At 48.0% G+C, this 22,209-nt stretch overlaps 1 protein-coding gene across 3 annotated transcripts in view; it reads left to right on the forward strand.

Moving 5' to 3' along the window:
* Alox5 (arachidonate 5-lipoxygenase) overlaps positions 1 to 22,209 on the forward strand; it is a 48,335-nt gene that overhangs the window by 24,305 nt on the left and 1,821 nt on the right. For 2 of the 3 annotated variants that reach the window (XM_048444449.3, XM_048444450.3), the window contains 10 exons: positions 6,034 to 6,156; positions 9,960 to 10,066; positions 10,852 to 11,024; positions 13,892 to 14,038; positions 19,109 to 19,312; positions 19,783 to 19,869; positions 20,445 to 20,623; positions 20,795 to 20,916; positions 21,183 to 21,283; positions 21,780 to 21,950. In XM_048444449.3, coding sequence (XP_048300406.1) covers positions 6,034 to 6,156; positions 9,960 to 10,066; positions 10,852 to 11,024; positions 13,892 to 14,038; positions 19,109 to 19,312; positions 19,783 to 19,869; positions 20,445 to 20,623; positions 20,795 to 20,916; positions 21,183 to 21,283; positions 21,780 to 21,950 — 1,414 coding nt within the window. The remainder of the gene's footprint in view (positions 1 to 6,033; positions 6,157 to 9,959; positions 10,067 to 10,851; positions 11,025 to 13,891; positions 14,039 to 19,108; positions 19,313 to 19,782; positions 19,870 to 20,444; positions 20,624 to 20,794; positions 20,917 to 21,182; positions 21,284 to 21,779; positions 21,951 to 22,209) is intronic. The other variant, XM_085686939.2, reaches the window with a different exon arrangement.

The raw sequence follows: 22,209 nt of genomic DNA on the forward strand, positions 1-22,209 counted from the left end.
ACTACTGCCCCTTTAGGGATATCTTGCATGATGGTCATTGTGGTTTATAGGCAACCACAGCTGTTTAAAATGATTGACATTTGCCTTACCTCGTGGCACCATAAAAGCTAGTCCTCAGAGGCATGCTTTTGGCTTCTTTCCAGCAGAAATCCTCCTAGACCTATGTCCAAAGTGCATGGTGTCCTCAACAATTAGGATTTACTTTTAACTTCTGGGAGGCAACCAAGTACAACAGCAACAGCCCATATTGTTTTGAGAACTCTCTTTGATTCCTCAATCACAACTCAAAAGGCGTTTCTCATTCCTGGTACTGGAGTTTTTGCTAGCTACTCTTGGGCTCTTGGGGAGAGTATTAGTACTCCATATGGTGTAATTTCATATACTGCATGTTTTCTCTTATATATGGCTATTAGGTTTTAAGCCTTAGCTATAAATGTTTCATTTAAAATAGACACAGATGTTAGATAGCTCATATGAGATCAGTGGGAGAAAGGGCTCTCCCAAGGAAAAGGAAATAGAACATGGTGTTATGGATAAATAAAGGGGAAACTAAAATAGGTTGAAACAGAGAAGAAAATAGAAATGCATAGTAAAGGAGGGACTGTGCAGAGGATCAGCTAGTGCTAAAGGCCTTTTGAATAGCCACATGGAAGCTTACAACTCTCAAAGCTTCTTAAAGAGATTTAAATGGAGTTAGCATATAATGGGGGAGATAGTGTCACAACTAGATAGCTTATGCTATTAAGTAAACTCCTAGTCTCAGGAATGGATTACATCTTGTTGAGTCATTGGCCAAAGGGGACCTACAGATATGCCCCCCCACAAACAATACAGGCCATTGCCAATGATATTGATTATCCTCCAGAACCTGACAGTAAGTTCCTATTGCTGAAGACACCACTTACTTATGTCATCATACATGGAAAAAGTGAGCTGATACCCTACTGAAGTTTCAGTCCTTCTGACCAGCATTCATTGTATTAAAAGGTACAACACATGCTACCAGAGGAGAAAAGTAATCATCAGTTTTACCCAGCTGCAAACCATGAGACCCACAACTGTAACCTGCTTTGCAAGATATAGTGGTACAATAATGGCATAAATGTTATGAAATAACCAATCATTTTTTAAAAAAAAATGTTGTATCTAAAGCCTATTCCATGATATGGAACCCACATCTGGACACTGTTAATGAAGCCACAAACTTGAGACTAGATAAGTCATGGGCCCTAGGGAAAAGCCTACCACTATTATTCTGCTAAAAGAGCCTGCTGCTCCTAAAGACATATTGCTATATGTAATGATCTGTCCTGTCCCTTTAAGAGACAAGCCATGCCACTCTCTCATGCCCATTCCCCTCCCGGTCCAGTCCACCGAGGCAGGCTGATCTTCAGCTTCTAGCCTGAGTTCCTTCCTTTTCCATCTCTCCCCAAAGAGGCAACTTCTGCCTCTCTTCATTCTCCCCACTACTCTCCTTTCCCCCTCTGTCTCTGCCTCTGTCTCTTTCTCTGTTTCTCTATGTTCATCTCCCTTCTCTTCCATCCCTCTCTCCCCTTCCCTTCCATAACCCACTAAATAAATATCCAACTTCACTCTGCATGGTATGCCTATCCATGTCTCTGTCTCTCACCTGCCATGTGTCTCCCTACCCTGGACCAGCTACCTTCAGAGACCTGCAACATGGTCTCATGGCACGCCCATCTGTCTGTCTCTCCTCGTGGCCTCTGCAGTGTTTCTGCTGCTGCAACCACTTGGAGATCCGCAGCATTTTTACTTAATCCATTACACTCTGCTCATATTTTAATGCATTACTCAACCCCCATCAGAGAAGTTTTTCTTGGAGTAGATGAAAATTAATAGAGAAACACACGTACTCACAACTAGAAAATGTGAGACATTGGAATACTCAGTCCTAAATGGGATATCTTTATCAAACCCCTTTCCTCAAACCTCAGACATCTACATGAAAGAAACAGAAAGAACTATAGGTGGTAGAGGACTCCAAAGAGACAGTGTCTTCCAGACACTAAAGGATTGATGCTCATGAGCTCAGAGACTGGCAGCACACACAAGACCTGTACAAACTCAAGCTAGATGAAATCCCAGCACAGAAAAAGGGAAGTGGGCACAAAGTCCCACCCCTAACCAAGAAGTTATTTGAAATTAATACGTGCTCAGAGATGGAAATCAACTGATTTCCAGTTCATCTCCAGTGGAGTGGTACTGGGTACATCAACTGCACTGCAGGGCAGGCCTCATGCTCAGGAATAGTTGGTTAGCACAAGATGGGCTGCAGGTATTGCTTTGGTTTGGTATGTGCGTGTGTGTGTTCATGTGTTAAAGCATGAATTTTGAGTAAGTAGGGAGGTAGGGAAAATTTAGGAGGAGTTGGGGAAAGGGAAAGATATGATGAAAATATGTTATATAAAAATTTTAAAAATAATTTTTAATATAATAAAAATAAGATAGCCTAATCCAAAATAATCCATAAACACTTCACAGTGTCTACCATTCTAAGTGTGAGAAATGGGAAGTTTATTAAATTTCCTTATCTGACTTTCAAGTCTCTAGTGGTTCCATCCAAGGCTCTTTTGAATTTCCTTGGAGTTATGCTAAACATTTGTGTTACATTGTCTACAAAAAGTAAAGAGTGCTTCCTGGCACAAAGATGGTGCTCAAATAACTTATTGTAGAATGAACAAACTTTGTCCTTTAAGAGACAAATCAGATCACATACTGATGATAATCTTCTTCTGTTTCCTTGTTGAATTCTTCTTTTATCATGTTTTATGAACCAAAATGTCTTTTTACATTGAATTGCACCGTCTCCATCTCCTTAAGTGGTCTCCCTTCAAATCAGATGTCTTTTCTGCCTCTTCCTTATTTCGGTCTAGTTGTTCCTTGTGGTCTTCCTCCATGGAGTGTAGGGTTTTCTGTGTCCCCCTCCCCCACCTATTTATGTCTGTGGGTTAGTTTGTCCGTATGTCTCATTCAGTGGAAAGGACATGGGTGTCTGGCTTCAGAGGCCAGTGAGAAGCTGTCTGACAGACTGTTCCATTCTTGTGCCATGGTCTCACCTCCAAAGGAGCTAAGTGTTCACTCCTTGGTGTCATATTCTGAGAAAGTCCTTACTGAGCTGACAAAACATCGTCCAAATGCTGAAGAAAACTCTTCAGAGCATTTGAGGCAGGTGCCCTGGCTCAGTGTGCGAAAGCTCTTGCAGAGCAAACCTGAAGGCCTGAGTCCAGTCCCTCAGTCACTGCGGGAGCAAATTAACTTCCCAAAGCCGCCCTCCGTGTCCTGTTCCATCAAGAAGCTGTTGCTTTAACCAAGCAGCCCCTGGAAAGCTCCAACCGCACCTCCTGCAACCCCTGCCCACACCACAGCTGGCCACCACGTGCTGACAAAGGCTCCTTCTCTCTTTGTGCTGCAAACAAGCCCTGCCTTTCACTGCTGCCAAGGACCAGTGACACTCTGAATTGCGGCCTACTTCTTATCAGCATCTTCCTGGATTAGGGATCAAAGTACTTTACAGCACCTACCACCTTGAGGAAACATACATAAATTTACTTTTTTACATAAATAAAAAGCCGGCTTTGTTCTCAACTCTTCCTTCAGTTGCAATCTGAGATCAAGTTTCCACTGTGGTGGTCAGTGTTACTAAAGGACCCATTTTCCTCTCACTCTCAATCATGTTTTGTTACTATTTTTGTTTGTTTATTTTTGTTTTTGAGACACAATCTCACTGGCCAGGAACTAGCTATGTAGACTAGGTTGGCCTCAAACTCACAGAGATCTGCCTGCCTCTGACTCCTGAGAGTTTGGATTAAAGATGTATGCTACCATGAATGGCCCTGCCTATCTATTTTTGAACCACCACTCAATGGTTTGCACACACCTACACTCATGTGCACTCACTCGTATTGTCTACACACTATCAATTTAAACAGTAAAATGTGAATGTTGCCAGGCTGTGGTGATGCACACCTCTAATCCCAGTACTCAGGAGGCAGAGGCAGGCAGATCTCAGAGTTCCATCCTGATCTACAAAGTGAGTTTCAGGATAGCCAGGACTACATATAGAAGCCCTGTCTCAGGGGCAGGAGGTTGGCCCTGCCTCAACTTGATATGCCACGCTTTGTTGGTTCCCATGGGAGTCCTGCCTCTTTCAGAACAGAGGAGGAGTGGATGGGGATGGGGGTAGATGGGAGGTAGGAAACGGGAGACAGGAGGGAGGGGAAACTGTGGTTGATATGTAAAATAAATTAAAAATAATAATAATAACAAAGAAACTCTGTCTTAAAACAAGCACAGTGAACGCTATCACTGGTGCATGTGTCTTTACTGATCACTGAAAGCTTCAGCTCGACCGGATCCCTTGGCGTTCACTGCATCCCTGGAACATTGCATGAAGAGCGATGTGACTGGGCCAGCTGGCTGATGGGTGATCATGCAGTGTTGAAGACGCCTCTACTCATTTTTCCAAATAAGCAAAAAAACAAACAAACAAACAAACAAAAAAACCAAACGCGTGCGTGTGCACACTTATCCTTATTTTTATGTGTATTAATGTGCTTGTAGTAAAGATCACACGAATAATAAAAATAGAAGGTTTTCATAAAGTCTATTGAGGAAGGTCTAGAAGTTAGACAGATCCCTAATAGGTGGCAGCGGGGACACAAATAGATTAAAGAAAAAATCAGCCAACTGCCAATCTTCCCCACACTCTTAACCTGGGGAGGTTTTTTTTTTCTCCTACCAGTAGGGCAGTAGGGCCCCTACTGGTAGCCTGGCCAAGGAATTTAAGGCTATTTCAGGACAATAACCCCTAAAGTTGAGAGCCTATCAGTTCTGATTTTTGTTCAAACTCACAAACCATAAAATAAACTAGAGGAAGGACACTCCTCAGAGACCCCTAAAACTTCCAGCCATTGAGGAGAGAACAGATTTCTGACTGCGTCCTCAGACCCGCAATATTCCAAACTCCATCTTTATCAGTTTTCATTGCCCCATTCCCTTTGCACATGAAGTTTCTTCCCAGGAATTTTCATTGCCAAGAGCGGCCATGAGCCGGTGGAACCAGCGAATGGAGGAGTGTGTGTAACAGTGGACACACAAGGTCTTGCAAAAGGACTGATGGTGTCTGGATATCTAAAATCTGCCTCCCTAACAGTAGCATTAAAGGAAGGATGGTTGGGAATATACATGAAAACTCTGACCTCAGAATGGGCCCTTCAGCTTCTAAGCAAAGCAACTCAAATGATTGAATGGGGGGATTGCGTTTTCTTTAGTTTTGTTTTCAGAGATTATAGAAAGGTGGCATGGACGATGGCCAGGAAGGCAGTCCGAGTTAAATACCTTCACTGTAGCAGTGTCTGGCTTCTCTTTAGAGGGAGCTGCTTTGATTACAACCATCTCTAAACCTGCTGCAGGACAGATGCTCCAGGAGCATTCCGTCAGCGGTCTGTACCTAGTGTTCTTTCTCACTTCCTCTATTGCCCTATGATTCTACCATGAGGGCCTGGAAACTCTCCCCTCCCCTAACCACCACACACAGAATCAGGATGTGCACTGACCAAGCTGGCAGGACATTTGACGCTTTGGTTGAGTGTGGCATGAGAGCCTTAAAGCCCTTTTCCGGTGACCACCCAGGCCAACCCCTCCTAGGGCCTATGGCTGTTCAAACTCACCTATGTTAAGTGGGGTCTCTGGAGTTTTCTTCCTCACTCTTCTCTATGGACTAGTGCCCATCTGCGCGTTCCTCGACTCTTTGGTATAAGCCAGTCAGTCTCAGATCTCAATGGTTGTGATCAGATCACAGCAGCAGTGGTTGCCACAAGACCTTGGAAGGGGTTCTATTACCTCAGCTTACAGTGCGTTGAGCTTACAGTAGGAAAATTAAAAGCCATGTAGAACTTTTTCTAGCAACATGGCAGCCTTCAGCTCAGGGGACCACCCAAAGGACCACCCTTCCTTTAACAGTTTTTTGTTTGTTTGTTTGTTTGTTTGTTTGTTTCGCCTCTCTCATGCTAGATGGATGGAGTGGAACCCAGGCTTTCCATTGAGTATTGATGCCAAGTGCCACAAGGATTTACCCCGGGACATCCAGTTTGACAGTGAAAAGGGAGTGGACTTTGTTCTGAACTACTCAAAAGCGTAAGTTTTAGGAAGTACAGGGTGTGGGTGACCCATCTGGTGGCAGGACAGGGGCTATGGTTAGAGATGAGTTTGGGACCAGGAAGGAAGACAGTGGAAACCTGTCTGCACAAAGTGAACTAACTGCATGATCCAGAGGATGTGCTTGGAGGAGCGGACACACACCAAGACCTGTATCTCAACAGCCTTGATCCAGCCGTCTCCCAAGAGTAGCAGCACTGTGTGCTCAGGCCTGGCAGGGACTGTACTTACAATCCTCCATTGCCACTCCCAGTTCACTCTTTCTGTGGCCAGTCCGCCTGAGGATGGCGCCCAGACTGTTACCAGGAGGCAGATTCTGTGGTGACAATGGCTAGAATGACCGTGTTGGTCCCATGACAGAGATTCCTGATCATTTGTCTTAGTGACCTCATGAGGTAGGCACTTGTCTTAGGAGACACCATGACCCAGGCAAACTCATAAAAGAAAGCATTTCATGGGGGCTTTTCAGAGGTTGGTCCATTATCACCATGGCGGTGGGCGAGGCATGGTGGCACACACGGTGCTGGAGAAGTAGCTGGGAGCTTTGCATCCTGATCCACAGACAGAGAGGGAGACCCGATCCTGGTGTGGGATCGTAAAACCTCAAAGCCCCTCCCCCCACAGTGACACATTTCCACCAAAAAAGACACAACTGCTCCAACAAGGAAACACCTCCGACTCCTTGTAATCCTTTCAAACAATTCCACTTCCTAAGCATTCAAATATATGAGCCTAGGGGGGCCATTTAAACAGCCACAGCACATACTGTCCCCTCTTTGCATTTGAGGAACCTGAGACAGAAGGTGGCTGGAGACCTTGCCTAAGGCCCTTTGCTAATACACACAGAGAGATTGAACTCTGGGTTACATGTTTGCACTAGAGTCACTGCAGGATGCTGGCACAATCATGGATACTGTCAAATACATAGATCTTCAGCCCCACATCAAGGTTAGCAAGGACACCTTTTATAGCATACTTTGACTCGTAGAGAAATTTTATAATCATACACACCTAGAAAATCCTAAATGCTTGAAACCCAACTGAGCCCTGTACTCCACTGAGGACTTTTAGCACTTCCCAGCGCCCGGCACACCCATGGACGGGTCTCTGAGAGTGGGGCCTGACTGTCTGCACCCCCAGCAGGCAGCCAGGGCTGAGGACCACAAGTCAGTCTCCCTAGTCTGGGTGTTTTCTAATTATAGCCATCCTTTTAGAACTTGACAGCTGTTATTGATCATTTCTGGGTAAGGGAACTGAGATTCCAGTTAAGGTCAAATACTTTGCCTATACACATTAAGGCAGAAACCGCGGTGGTCTGAATGAGAAATGACCTATAGGCTTGGGTATTTGAACTCTTGGTACCCAGTTGGTGGTGATATTTGAAAAGTTTATCTAGGAGGTGTAGCCTTGCTGGAGTATGTCACTGGCAGTGGGCTCTGAGAGCTCAAAGTCTCACTCCTCTTTCCGTTCACTCTCTTGCCTTGTGCTTGCATTTGACGAGACGATCTCTCAGCTTCCTGCTCCTGGTCCCTGCTGCCAAGTTGTTCCCACCATTATGTGCAGTGGTATTTCAATTGTATTTTAATAAATAAAGACTGCCTAAAGATCTGAGAGTAAAACAGTCCCACTGGTTAGCCTTGCAGACCAGATTATGGTAACACGCACCTTTAATCTCAGTAGCCATAATGTCACACATCTTTAATCCCAGTAGCCACACTAGTTGCCATAGAAACCGGGCAGTGCATGCCTGTAATAATGGTAATGCATGCCTTTAATCCTAGCCCTAGAAAGGATTACAATACAGGAGAAAACAGTTCTCAACAGACAGTCTCATTCTGAGATTCAGGAAGGCAAGATCGTCATTTCAGACTGAGATGGAGGTAAAAGCCAGTGACTGGCTGTTTTGCTTTGTAGATCTTCAGGTTGAACCCCAATTTCTGACCCTGAGTTTTTATTAATTGTGTTTCAATTATGGAATCTAACCCTATGGAACATGAATCAGAATAAACTCTCGCTCTGTAATTCATCATGGTTATGACGTTTTATCACCCCGGCAGAAAATTAACTAGGATGGCAGCAGAGAACAGGCTGTCGCAGTGAAAAGCCTGGCCATGTTTTCGTTGTTGTTATTGTTGTTGTTGGTTTTGTTCAGTTGGCGGTGGGTCTTTTCATTCTGTTTTGTTTTGGAAGACTTTGGAGCTTGGGACTAGGAAAGCAGTTGAATGTTGTAAACAGAACTTAACAGGCTATCCTCATAGGAGCCTGAAAGACAGCAACGGTGAGAGAAATGCAGACTGTAGAGACCTGGCTCAAAACCTCGCAGAGGGAAGCAAGAACTTTCACTGTAACTAGGCTAGAGGCCATTCCTGTGATATTTTGACTGTTTTCTACCCGTGTCCTAAGAGCTTACCTAAGGCTAAACTAAAAAGAAATTGAATAACGTCTTTGGAAATTTCAAGACTGCATAATGTCAAGTTCATGATAGTTTATTATTAGTAATGCTTATGCAGGTCTACAGAGAAAAAGAGATAGCGAGTAGGAAGGAATGTAAGTGTACAATTTGGAGAGAGAAAAGCCATCGCGAGCTTAACAGTCATGGCATGTGTCAGAGGGGAGATTGCAACTCTTAAGGAGCTGAGCAGAGCTAAGGAGAGGCCTGCTGTGCACTGGAACAAGGGATGGGTGCCTAAAGGGAAAGACCCCACCCAGGCAAGTCTCCAGCTTGTGCATGAAGCCTGCAGAGATTCTGCTCTAGAGAGTAACTGAATGAAAGAAGTGGTGCTGGTGTGACTCAGGGGGCCAGGGCTCATCCTAAGCTGGGAGCTGAACTTAGTGGTGTCACCCATGTGGTGCTGGCTTTAGAGGCGTGCAGGGTGTAGGAATGAAGGGGTTGTGGTTTCTTCCTCCATGGGTTTAGAAAGCCACTAAAGCAAGGTATCGTGTCGCATGAGTGTCCCTAGATGAAGACCGTGAGAAAGGAGAGGCTCTGAGAGGTTGCTGCATCAAGCTGCACAGTGTGGCCTGGGTTGCAATGGAGATCCAAAGACGCTGGCAATGTCGGAGCTGAGAGATATTTGCCAAGGAGACTTGCGCATGTAGATTGGAACCAGGACAGCAAACCTGAATGGGCAGAGCCATCTAAACCCTTTGACAGCAGGCACGCACAATACTAGAGTTTGCTCTGCTGGGTTTCAGTCTTTGATCCAGTATTTTCTCACTATGCCTACTTTGCTCCCTTGCAGAATGGTAGTGCATATTCTGTGCCGCTCTGTATTGGAAGAATACAGTTTTCTTTTTGGTCTTACAAGGGTTACAATTAAGAGATTGCCTTCAGACTTTTAAACAGTGGTGAGATTTAAAAACTGTGGGGACCTATGGAGTTGGACTAAATGCATTTTGTATTACGATATGGCAACAAACCTGTGGGGACCAGAGAGTGGAGTGTGGTTTGAGTGGGAAATGCCCTCCATAAGTTTGGGGGTGGTAATACTTGGTGGTGCTTATTTGGGGAGCTTAGGAGATGCAGCCTTGCCCCATTGCTGGTTTGTGATCTACAAAGAAATGATGGACACACACAGAGGTGGCATTCAAAACGCTTCTGGAGAACACTGGCCTGGTCTCTTACACAGCTGAGGTTCAGTAGGAAGAGTATCAGACACAGGCTAACTTCTGTCCTGGTCCCACAAGGCCAGCACCTGCTCACGGGGGACTGCCTCGGATCCAGTGAAATCACTCTGCAGAGGCACAGTGGGCAGATGAGGTGACCTGACCTTGCTTTGCAGGATGGAGAACCTGTTCATCAATCGCTTCATGCACATGTTTCAGTCTTCCTGGAATGACTTTGCTGATTTTGAGAAAATCTTTGTCAAGATCAGCAACACTATTTCTGGTAAGAGGGCTCTTGGGGTTGTGGGGGTGGAGAAATTTACTTTTCTACCCAAGAAAGGCTGACATCCAACTCCAGCACCCTAGACAACATCTCACCAGAAGTCTCAAAGCTATCAGAACTTTTTTTTTTTTTCACAAATACATCATCTGTGGCTCTTCTACACAGAACCAAGGCAAGACTGGCCTGTTTCTTTTAAGCATTTACATTAAAGTAGCATTGGAGGCTGAAGCGATTGGCTGAGCAGTTAGAGCTAATTCTGCTCTAGCAAAGGACTCAAATGCAGTTCCCAGCATCCACACTGGGTGGCTCACAACCACAATAACTCCAGCTACAGGGGCATCGAAAATCTCTGATCTCTGTAGACACCGGCACACAAATGTGCACACGAACATGCGTGCACACACACATAGAAAAAATAAAATTTAAAAATTGAAAGTAACATTGGGTTCCTTTGGATCAGGATTTGTTTGGTTTAGAGCCCTGACACTGTACTGGACAGTAATGGATGGAGAGCCTGAGAGTGATTGTTCTTTAAGGGGGCAAGAACAGTTGGATAAAGGTGCTGACCTCACTGAAGGACCAGGGATCTTGAGAAGAGTGGGTGCTTGGACCAGAAAGACTAGGTACATAGTGAGCCATCAGTGAGCAGGCACACAGTGGGAATGGCAAGAGAGGAGCCTGGGAGCCCTGAAAAGGAGTCCCTACAAAGATTTGTCATCAGGCAGAGCCACGGGGCCTGCCCAGCTGACCTACCTAGGGGGTGTGCCTTCCTATTCTCCCCACAGAGCGAGTCAAGAACCACTGGCAGGAGGACCTCATGTTCGGCTACCAGTTCCTGAACGGCTGCAACCCCGTACTAATCAAGCGCTGCACAGAGATACCCCAGAAGCTCCCAGTGACCACAGAGATGGTGGAGTGCAGCCTAGAGCGGCATCTCAGTTTAGAACAGGAAGTACAGGTAGACCTGCTGGCTGGAGACAGCCAGTCTTTCCACAGAAGCCACTTCCTGTTGACCAATGCTTGCTGATCCCCAGACTGCTGGTTTGCTGTTTGAGTGACAGTATAAGATCAGAAATTTCTTCTTTTTCCTGGCAGCAGGACCCCGTGAGGGCCTTGGGCACTGTGCCAGCCACAGGCAGTCTCAGGAGGGGCTGTGTCTACAGCAGCCTCCCAGTTGCAAGCCTAGTGTCAGGGCTTTTAATACCCATATCAATAATTCCAAGAGCGACTGTAGAGGGTCAGGCATTGTGACAGGTGTGTTCCATACGTGGTCATCCAAGTGTCACCCACTTTGCAAAAGAGAAGAAACGGTTAAAGGAGGAGGCTTTGTGCAGAGACAAAAGACAGAGACTGGTAGAAGTTGTTACTTTTTAATTAAAAACATTGTGCTACCTGTGCCTCCCTTATCTACCTCACCCCTACCCCACCCCACCCCCTCCCCAAGCCAGTCTCCTGGTTCTCACTTGCAGGCTCAACCCTTCACTCCCAAGGGTTCCAAGGCTACCCTTGTTTCAAGACAGAAAGAATTCAAATGGAATTGACTTGTATCTGATGGAATCTTTCAGGCATTCCCACACTAGGTTCTTAAGGGATCTGTTGTTTTGTTTGTTTGTTTTCTGATAGTTTCAACAATAACCCTCAGTGTCCTGTCTTCTCCCTCTCCCCCACTGCAGCCAGCACCATCTCCAGCTGCTCATGTAGCCTCATTGCCCCCGTCACCCCGTCTAGGTACCCAGCTCACACTGCGATTCCAAACACATATCATTTGGCCCTAACGACCTCCTGCCTACTTGTCCTTGGGAGATTACCTACCCACCTGAAGTGGGGTTCCTGACCCACATGGGCAGTCTTTCCACATTCTTCTGGACTTGCATGGGTCCCAGGATACTACCTAGTCACGTGGACAGCCAGCAATAACAATAAGAACTCCTTGCAGTCAGTCACCCATGCCCAGAAACCAGCAGATCTTAGAACCAAGAGGACCTAAACAGCCAGCTACCCTAGTCTCCAGCCACCATGGTCCCCAGCCACCATGGTCCCCAGCCTCCCAAAAGTCAGCCTCTGTTTGTTCTCCACGACAACATCCTCTTAGTGGTGAGCCCCTGCCACTTCCAGGGAAGGTGGCTTATGGGTTATCTTCACTTTGAGCTGACCCATCAAACACATGATCACGATGTTCTGCTGTGGTTTAGATCACGAGGCAATTATCCAATAATCTAACAATCACCACTGACTAGACTCTTGCACACATACTGTCTTGCCCCCAGCTAACACACCAGCACAGTCCTTAGGGCCCTCCATCATTTGTGACACCTTTCTTTGCCAACCTCAGTGACACGCTAAACCCATAGCTCCTAAATTGTTGTTTCCAGTACTGGGAATTGGACCCAGAGCTTCACATGTTCAAGCAAAGCTCTACCACAGAGGTATGCCACCAACTCCTAAATATTTTTTACTCTTTCTCAGTAAAACTTGTTTTTGGAACATGACTCAAAGGAGCCTGTTTTCCCCTGCATCTGTGCAGAGTAGCCCCACTCCTTCCCATCTCTTCCTTCCGGGAGGGAACTGCCCTGGACGACAATGGCTAATTTGCCGAGCGTTGAACATAATCCAAATGAAATCCTGGGGCATTTGGGTGTTTGGCTTCTTTTGCCTATCCCCTCTAACCCATCAGAGTGGTCTTACAGCTTTCTTCATGAGAATCAAGCAGATTTCAGTTACAGCGAACCTAAGTTAGTCATGGTCAGTCTTTCATCCTAGCTTTGAAATTTCCTCGTGTAAATCAGCCCTGGAGCTAGAAACCTCAAACCCATAGATTCTGAATTCCACTTTAACCAGAATTTTAGGACAAAACTCCAGGTTCCTGAGGCTGAGACAGGCTACGCAAAGCCACCCAACGCAGCACACCTGCAAAAGAAATAAGCAATGCAGTAAAAAGCAGAGAGAGAGAGAGAGAGAGAAAGAGAGAGAGAGAGAGGTCTAATCAATGTGGACACGTGGGAGGGAAGAGATAACAGGGTTCGGTGACCCCAATTCACCTTGGGGCACTGACATGAGCTTTAGGATTAAATAGAGAAAAATCTGGGGCACGGGACAATATGGGGCGTAATAATCAGTCCTGTCATGATGTGGTCTGTTTGATCATCGCTTTGGTTCTGCAACTGGTCCAAAGAAGTCTTCGCTGTTGATTGAAGGAATGATTGCTTCTGCTCCAAGCTGTAGTGTTACTATCCTGGTGCAAGCACGTGTGTGAGAATCCTGGTAGTTGTTAGCTGCTTCTGGAACCCAAGACTGTGACACACTTGACATTTTTGCAGCAAATACTTTGATTTCAAATGAACCTCAGAACCACGAAGGAGGCAGCTTAGAACTTTTGTTCTGTTAATATGACACTGGAATGGATTGCTATGTTTCATGTAAATGTAAAATGCATTGTTGTATTAAATATATACTGCAGGAGAGAATGAGGACCGTACCTGTGTCCTTGGCCTTGAAGAGCGAGAAAATAGGTTAAACAGACTCCCCCTCCAATGATAAATATGCAGACTTACAGAGCTGGCTGGAGTCTGACCCAAAGTGAAAAACACAAACACAAAATAAAAGCAGGGATAGCAGGCTGTAGCCCCGGATTTGGCTACTGTGCACACTCAAGTGAAGAGTTAATTAACACTTCTTAGTTAACAGTTTCTAGGGGCGTGTTACACACTAAGTTACAGGGAAGGGGTAGGGTGCCCTGAAGGCCATCACTCACATCCTACTCCGGCCCTGGCTCTCAGGTCCATTTCTGCTTAAAGCAGCTTGAATATCTTTCTCTGCCTCCTGCAGGAAGGGAACATTTTCATCGTGGACTACGAGCTACTGGATGGCATCGATGCCAACAAAACCGATCCTTGCACACACCAGTTCCTAGCTGCACCCATCTGCTTGCTATATAAGAACCTAGCCAACAAGATTGTTCCCATTGCCATCCAGGTAGGTGGGTTGCTCCCCTCCAGCCCTTCTGTATGACTTGGACATCAGAAGCAAGGCGGGAAAGGAGCTTCTGGGGCGGCTTCACCCACTCTGCTGGGAGACACTGACAACTCTCGCTCCGACTTTCACTGGGTTAGAAGAGAAAACCGAGCTATTGGGACTCAGTGCTGCCGTGAAGCAGGCTGTCTACACCACAAGAGGCAGATGGTGGCTTTCCCCGGGGGAACTTTGAGAAATGCCCTCCTGGGGCTGAGCACACAGGGGAGGGCTTGTCCTGCAATGACGTGCTGTTTCTCCCACCCACCTCCTGACCAGCGTTCCCAAATAAACATGCCCGCACAAGCCAGCTTGGTGAAGCCAGGAGGGATGTCAGAGTCCTCACCAGCCCCAGGGCATTATCTTCCATGCAAGTAGATTATTGCCACCCCAAGGACAGTGGAGGGCCAGGAGAGCAGTCTCACGGGAGGCAGGCAGGCACAGGGTTTTCTCTACTTGCCCTGTGAGAGCTGACTGCAGATAGCAAGGAGGAGCTAGGAATGGCAAAGCAGGTCTCATTGAGGGTCCCTGGGGGTAGAGCTTTACAGAGACCCCGTGGATGGGAAGATGAGCAGTCAGCACACAGTGCCTGTGATCTAGACACTGGGTAGAATGGGAACAACATCAGCTGGACATGTGGGCTGACCCTGTCTGCTCCAAAAGCTCTTGCCTGGGCTATCTAAGGAGTCCTGAGAGCGGCTGTATGTTAAGTACCCGAGAGCAGACACTATGCTTGATCTTAGCCAAAAGACCAAGACTATAAAACTGTGACACATTTCCAATTTTCCAGCAAATCTGTTAGTTATAAATAAACCTCTGAACCAGAAGGTTCAGGACTTTTAGAACTTTTGTTCTATTCAATAAGATACATGAATGGCTCCCTACAGAAACATTGCAGTGTTGAATATAAATATCAAATATATTATGCTGCTCAGTCCTGGAGGAGAAACTTACCATATAATGAAGCATATGCATTGCTGACATCCTGAATATTCTGGATCAGAAAGCATATGATCACTGGGGTTTCACACAGTGCCTGTCTCCAAGTGTGTAATTACCACCTTACTGATTACCATCTTACCTAGCTAAGGAGACTAAGCTACAGGTACCCATAGTGAGTCCCCGAGGTGGGATTCAAGCTGGCTGTACCAAGCCTGCATTTAGCTCATCTGCATAATCCCAGACGTAGTTCAAGACCAGACTAGGCTACAGAGTGATACCGAGTGTCAAATTTTTAATTAATCAATTAATTGGTCAAAGCAGTTGGCTATAGGTCTCCACCCCTAGTTTCCCAGGCTCCCCACCCCTTTGCACTCCAGGAGTCTTCAGCCTCTTATCAGAGAAAGCTGAACCATTAGATGAAGGCACAGGGGATGTGGGAAATCACCACTGGAAGATGATGAGTTTACCACTGACAAGTGTTCCGAAGTAGCTTATCTCAGACACGTGTATTAGAGCCTCTAGAACCAGGGACCTGGCTTCAATCTCAGTTCTTCCCCATTGCTAGCAGGAAGGAAGGTATTGGACAAGCCACAGGATCTGACTAACCCTGTCTCTAGGCCTACCCAGAAAAAGGGATGCCGCCCACGGCAATGGTAACAGTATAGTTTCCGGGGCAGCACTTGGGCGGGGTCCACAGATGTTGCAACAGTCTGGATTTCAGGCTGGACTGTAAATGAACCGTGGGTCTCAGAGTTGGCCAGGACATTTGAACCAGTGCTAAGAGGTTCTCTGCCAAGACTGCACTAGCTGAAGTAGCCTTTCTGAAGATTACCAGAGCCGCATGGTAGAGGATGGGGATCATGAGCTGGGTTTGTGTGAGGCTCCAGACAGTCTGAATGTAGGAGAGGGTTGAGGGGATGAATCTGGACCAGGGAGTGCTGCAGCGCTGGGTACCTTCCAAGAGGACCACATTAGCACTCAACTGACTTGGATCTCCACAAGGCTATTACCAAAGCGGAAAGACAAGAAATGGAACATGGATGATATCATCTCATTTATGCAAAATGGATTCAGGAATGCAGCACACCACAAACTATACACTTTACATGGGTAGACATTGGTGTGGACTTGATGAAACGGAGGACAAAGGGTCAGCAGGCTGGTGACAGAACAGGTTGGGGAACAAATGAGCAAAGTAGGAAGAGGCCTAAGTTCCTCATAGTAGGCTTAGTTTATGAAAATTAGACATAAATACACACATATCCAAAGACCAACACAAGCAGCAAGCCCTTGGGGCTGGATATGAAGTGACATGCTCACTGTTTCTTGTGTAAAGCTGGGATAGTTTAAAGCAGTGGCTCTCAAGCCTGTGTGTCAAGACTCCTTTGGGGATCAAACAACCCTTTCACAGGAGCTGCCTAACACCATCCGAAAATACAGATAGTTATATTACGATTCATAACAGTAGAAAGATTATAGTGATGAAGTCGCGATGAAAATGTTGTGGTTGGGGGTCACCACCACACAAGGGACAGTATTAAAAGGTCACAGAATTAGGAAGGTTGAGAACACTGGTTTAAAATAACAAGCAGATATTACTTGCTAGTCAGAAACAAAAGATGACCTTACTTCAAAAGCATTTAAAATAAGTCACCTGTGTCTATTCTAGAAGACCTAGAACAAGGACAAGATGGGGCATAGGGATGTGGCAGGCCGTGTATAAAGGCTCACCAAGGGTGCTCACGTGTGATCTGGTCAGACAGGGAGGAAAGGGGACTGCAGTGTGGTGGGGCTACAGCTGGTAGAGCAGACTGGGTGTCCAGGCTCAGCTCTGGACTCCAGTGATCTGGAGAGTGCTCAGTCATTCGGGGTCTCAGGAAGGGCGAGGAACACACACTGGTCAGGTGGTGGTGGGGATTTACTGATAACATATAAAACCCTGGTACACCGAGGTCTCTGAAGTCAGTGTCTGAGGACACCTGGGTAGGACGAGTGTCCCTGTGCTCTAGGATGCAGGCTGTGGAGCAGTCGTCGGTGGGCAGCTGAGGAAAAGGAGTGAGTGAGCGTTGGGAGGCGCAGGCCTCTGAGGACTTGCGCACTAGCTCACTAGGACTGTTTGGAAACAGCAAGCGCATTGTCCTGGAAGGACAGAGAAGCAGAGAGTCCTCTGACTTAAACCTGACCACTTTAACTTTATTTCAAACTATCTGATAAAGGCAAAGGCCAGATCCATTCATGAACAAGCAATAGGAATATTGTGAAGGACTATGTCTCCCTACTCCCTTCTTGTTCATCGCTAAGCATAGGAGACAGCTACTCCCCTAATTGCCCTGCCCTCTCCCCCAAGGGCAGTGACTTAGGCCACCGGCATCTCACGGCTCCTGTGTTCTTAAACACAGACCAAGACCCACTGTAATTTCCATGTATGTGCCAGAATGAGAAGACTTAGAGGAAGGGTAAAAGAATGAGATCTGTCATGTGCTAGTTTCAGATTGACTTTATGTTGAAGTGATAAGATGGGTAAAGTAAATAGTATTTACTCAGGTTTTACATGTTTCCTTTTCTTTTAAAAAATATGGCTGACTAAAAGTATAATTTCCTGGCTTCCTGGAAATTTGAATTGTGTTGTTCGCATTGTGTTTCTATTGGCCACCGCCGCCATGGATGGAGAGACAAATCAGGCAGTCACTTGTAACCTCTGTCACTGTGACAAAATTCCTGATGAAAACAATTCGAGGGAGAGTGATTTGGGTGCTCAGTTTAAGGGGATGCAGTCCACATGGAGGGCAAGGCAGGGTAGTAGGAATGGGATGTTCGGTTCCATGCACAATCAGGAAGCAAAGAGTCTGGAAGAGAGACAGGCAGTGGAGCCTCAAAGCCTAAGACTCCAGCTCCCACAGGTTCCAAACCTTCCAGAGCAGCACTGCCAGCTAACCAAGTGCCCAAACACCCGGGGGCATCAGATTTAAACTGAAAACCACTTTCCATATTAGTTAGGGGACACCGCTAAGTCCTGCCAAGCCTCTACTGGAAGTCTCCCCACTGACTGTCCCCTTTCCTGGCTACTCTTGGTTAGAGAACCTGCTTCTGGCGCATTGCTCTCCGCAGGCCCTCTGGAATGCTAGGTCTTCAAAAGTTTTCTTGTCTGACAAGGTTGGGGAGCACTAGTTGACACTCGCAGGGGATCTCACCTCCAAGTTCTGAAGTGAAGCTTGGTAAGAGCAATGAATGAGGGGGAGCTGAGAGTGTGGCTCAACAGGAAAGTGTTTGCCTGGCCGAGTAAGTGCCTAGGTTTGTTGAGCACTATTGCATGTGTGCATGAGTATGTGTACACACACATACACACTACCACCACCACCACCACCACCACCACCACCACCACGAGACATGGCTGCTGTCACAAACGCTAGAGAACACAGCCTGGCCTGGTGTTGGAGACAGAGACATAATGGGCTACCTTATGCAATGATGTCAACAGCTAAATCACCAGAAACTTCAGAGGCCTTATTTTCTGGAATTAAAAAAGTGAGTTTTTAGATAACAGATAACAAACCCTTCACAATTTAGAGAAAAATCACTTGGCCCAAGCACGGATGCAAGTGGAAGGGCAAAGGCAAGCGAGACCCTTGGGTGCAGGGCTTCAGAGTGGGGCTTCGGGGCTGGGCTCCAGCTGCAAAGACTGGTCTGGGAATGGGGACTCAGCAGCATGAGGCCTTAGCCTTGGTCCAGGAGGAGCTGAGTCTGGGGACCACCAGCCTTGAGGGCAGGATGGGGGAAGGAGAATGGAGAGGACCACTAAGCAGCAATGGGTGACGTGGGAAGAAGCCAGGCAGTGGGGAGGAAAGATGATCAAGGTCCCTTGCAGCTGCTTGCTCCTTGTCTGGGGTCTGTACCTCTGCCCCCATGTTACAGACAGCTCACAAACAAACTGTAAGATGTCACTAGGGCCCCCCACCACTCCCCACATGCTTCTGGTGACTTGGAAGTTACTGTTGATGTTTTGGATTCTTCTGGAATTTCCCTAGGAGTCAGGCCCTCTCAAAGCTATAAAGGAGAAATAAAAGGTTGTATTCTCTTTCTTCAACACACCAGCTCAACCAAACCCCTGGAGAGGAGAACCCAATCTTTCTCCCTTCGGATGCCAAATATGACTGGCTGTTGGCCAAAATCTGGGTGCGTTCCAGTGACTTCCACGTCCATCAAACGATCACCCACCTTCTGCGCACACATCTGGTGTCCGAGGTGTTTGGTATCGCCATGTACCGACAGTTGCCTGCTGTGCACCCCATTTTCAAGGTACAGCCTGCCACGGCTCCACGTGGAGGGAAAGAACATCTGGGAGAATGTCTGGCATCCCAGGAGATGGGTGGGGGATGGGGGTGTTGGCGGCTAGGAGCAGGCTACAAAGAGGGGCCCTGGGTCAGATGCTCAGGGGCCAGGAAGCAGAGTTTGAAAAGGCAGTCGGGTCACTTTCCTCTCCCAAATGCTACAAGCACTTGACTGCTGTCTGGCTACAGGATAAAAGTACAGGTGCTTCAGTCTCTTCCTGGCAAAATAGGTCAACACAGGGCTCCGGACTCAGAGGATGACATCAGACTTTGTCACGGTGTCGTCCCAGGCAAGCACCAGGGGCATTACCACTAAGCATCAAAGTGGTGTCCACAGGCTTCCTACAGCTGCAAGGCACTGTGGGCCGGCCTGGGAGAGCTGAGTGAGGATCCAGATCTGTCACAGATCCTCACTGAGGTTTCTCCTTCTCCCCTCAGCTGCTGGTAGCCCATGTGAGGTTCACCATCGCCATTAACACTAAGGCCCGGGAACAGCTTATCTGCGAGTATGGCCTTTTTGACAAGGTGAGCGCCCTCTCCTCAGCGGGGTCTGGAAGAGCTCTGCCTGGTGACTCTGGCCTTTCCCCCAACCACAGCCTGTTGGTTGTGTGCCACCCTGTGTGCCTCTCCCTGTGTGCCACCACCCCCTACTTCCCTGTTATCTGTTACTCTTTCATGCACCCGGTCCTATTCCAGTCTCTGAGCCTCCTCCAAACCCATTAACCTCCCACCTTACAAGATAGCTGTGATTTCTCCCATCCTACCATACCCCTGCCATCCTGCCTGTGACCTTCAGGGCATTCTAAATAGAGATGCCCGACCCCTGTGCGTCCAGGTCCTTGATGTGCCCACTCTTCCAACTGACTGCCCAGAAGCTGTGTTCTGCACAAAAGCCTGCCCTCCACTGCAGCTGTACAGTGCCCACTGCACTGGATGGGAGTTCCCATGTCACTCCCTCACGGAAGTGGGAGCTTGGCCTGTTCATCTCAGTGCACCTCCCAGGACACTCTGTGCCCAGTCACCCCACCTCTAGGTTTCTTATAGACAAAGCTGGTTAGTCTGGGCATGGACCAAGCTCAGGCGCTCTGCTCTCTCACCAGGCCAATGCCACTGGGGGTGGCGGGCACGTGCAGATGGTGCAGAGGGCTGTCCAGGACCTGACCTATTCCTCCCTGTGCTTCCCGGAGGCCATCAAGGCCCGGGGCATGGACAGCACGGAGGACATTCCCTACTACTTCTACCGTGATGACGGACTGCTGGTGTGGAAGGCCATCCAGTCGTGAGTGTGGCCGGGTTCTGTGGGAAAGGGAAACCTTGGGGAAGAGTATGCTGAGGAGGCAGGCCTGCTTCTGAGTCGGGTGTTGATGGAGGAGGAGGAGGAGGACATCCAGAGTCAGACATTGAGGAGGGACCTGCTGGGCACTCACTGCTGCTGGTCCCCCTGAGCCAGGTTCACAGCTGAGGTGGTGAGCATCTACTATGAGAACGACCAGGTGGTGGAGGAGGACCAGGAGCTGCAGGACTTCGTGAAGGACGTTTACGTGTACGGCATGCGGGGCAGAAAAGCCTCAGGTGGGCTGTCACTTTCTCTGCTTCTGCTGCTGCAGAGCCTGGGCATCTCAAAACCATGGGGAACAGGAGGCAGGAAACCAAGGGTACCCAATCCCCACTCCAGGGTACCCACCCAACCAAATGCCTCCCTCAGAGCAGTCCCCATCCCCCACTTCTCCAAGTGTCTTTCTTGGGCAGATCTTGGAAAGTATGGGTGGGGAGGCAGGGCAGAGGCTGAGCCAGGTGCCCCTCACAGGGATGGGCTCATGGTCTATGGTCCATCTTAGGCTTCCCCAAGTCCTTGAAGAGCAGAGAGAAGCTGTCTGAGTACCTGACTGTGGTGATCTTCACAGCCTCGGCCCAACATGCAGCTGTAAACTTCGGCCAGGTAGGCCTACCTAGCCCTCTCTGGGGTACTATGGTCTCAGGCACCCCACAGTCAGAGCCACCCCTCATACCTCCAGACTCCCTGACCCTGCTGGCCCAGGGAGTCCCTGAACTTGGAACCAGCAGTAGCAGGCATGGATTCTGCATGCACTCCTGAAGACACCCATTTGGCTGGACAGTTGCAGACCCTGGAAAGGCGGGAAAGGAGGGGGAGGCATAAATATCCTCAAGGGAGGCCTGGGAGCCCTGGAAGGAAGGCAAAGGAGGGGGACAAAGGAGGTAGTATAGGGATATATGGAAGGTGCAGCTTAAGGAACCAGGAGAGGGGGGACCAAAGAAGGTGAGGTGGGGTCTTCAGAGAGTTGGGTAGTTCCCACAGAGAGGGGTGGAGCCTGCCAAACTGGTTCCCCATGAACCAAGAAAAATATAAGCATGTGGGACGGAGGTGGGCCATTGCTGTTTCCCGGGCACCCACGCTGTTGCTCCGGCTCTCACAGTATGACTGGTGTTCCTGGATCCCCAATGCTCCTCCAACCATGCGGGCCCCACCGCCCACAGCCAAGGGTGTGGTGACCATCGAGCAGATTGTGGATACTCTACCAGACCGCGGCCGCTCATGCTGGCATCTAGGCGCAGTGTGGGCACTGAGCCAGTTTCAAGAGAATGAGGTGAGGCGAGAATTGCTGAAGGTGGTGTAATTGTAATAGGTCACTGCAGTTTCAGCCGATTCTCCAGCCCAAGGCTCTGGGGCTCCGGCTCTCGCTGGACACCTACAGCCAAGAATCTTGACCTCTAAGGTGGAGCTGCTGGTGGGGGCGCACCCCAGTTCCTCAGCCTGGGTCTGAGTACAGGGTGGACTGGCAGTGGAGGGCATAGGCTCTGTTCCAAGTCAGAGAGGGGTGTGTGCTAACACCCCTTAACATCCCA

This window comes from Myodes glareolus, chromosome 3 (genome assembly GCF_982192425.1).
Source record: "Myodes glareolus chromosome 3, mMyoGla1.1, whole genome shotgun sequence".
Lineage (NCBI taxonomy): Eukaryota > Metazoa > Chordata > Mammalia > Rodentia > Cricetidae > Myodes > Myodes glareolus.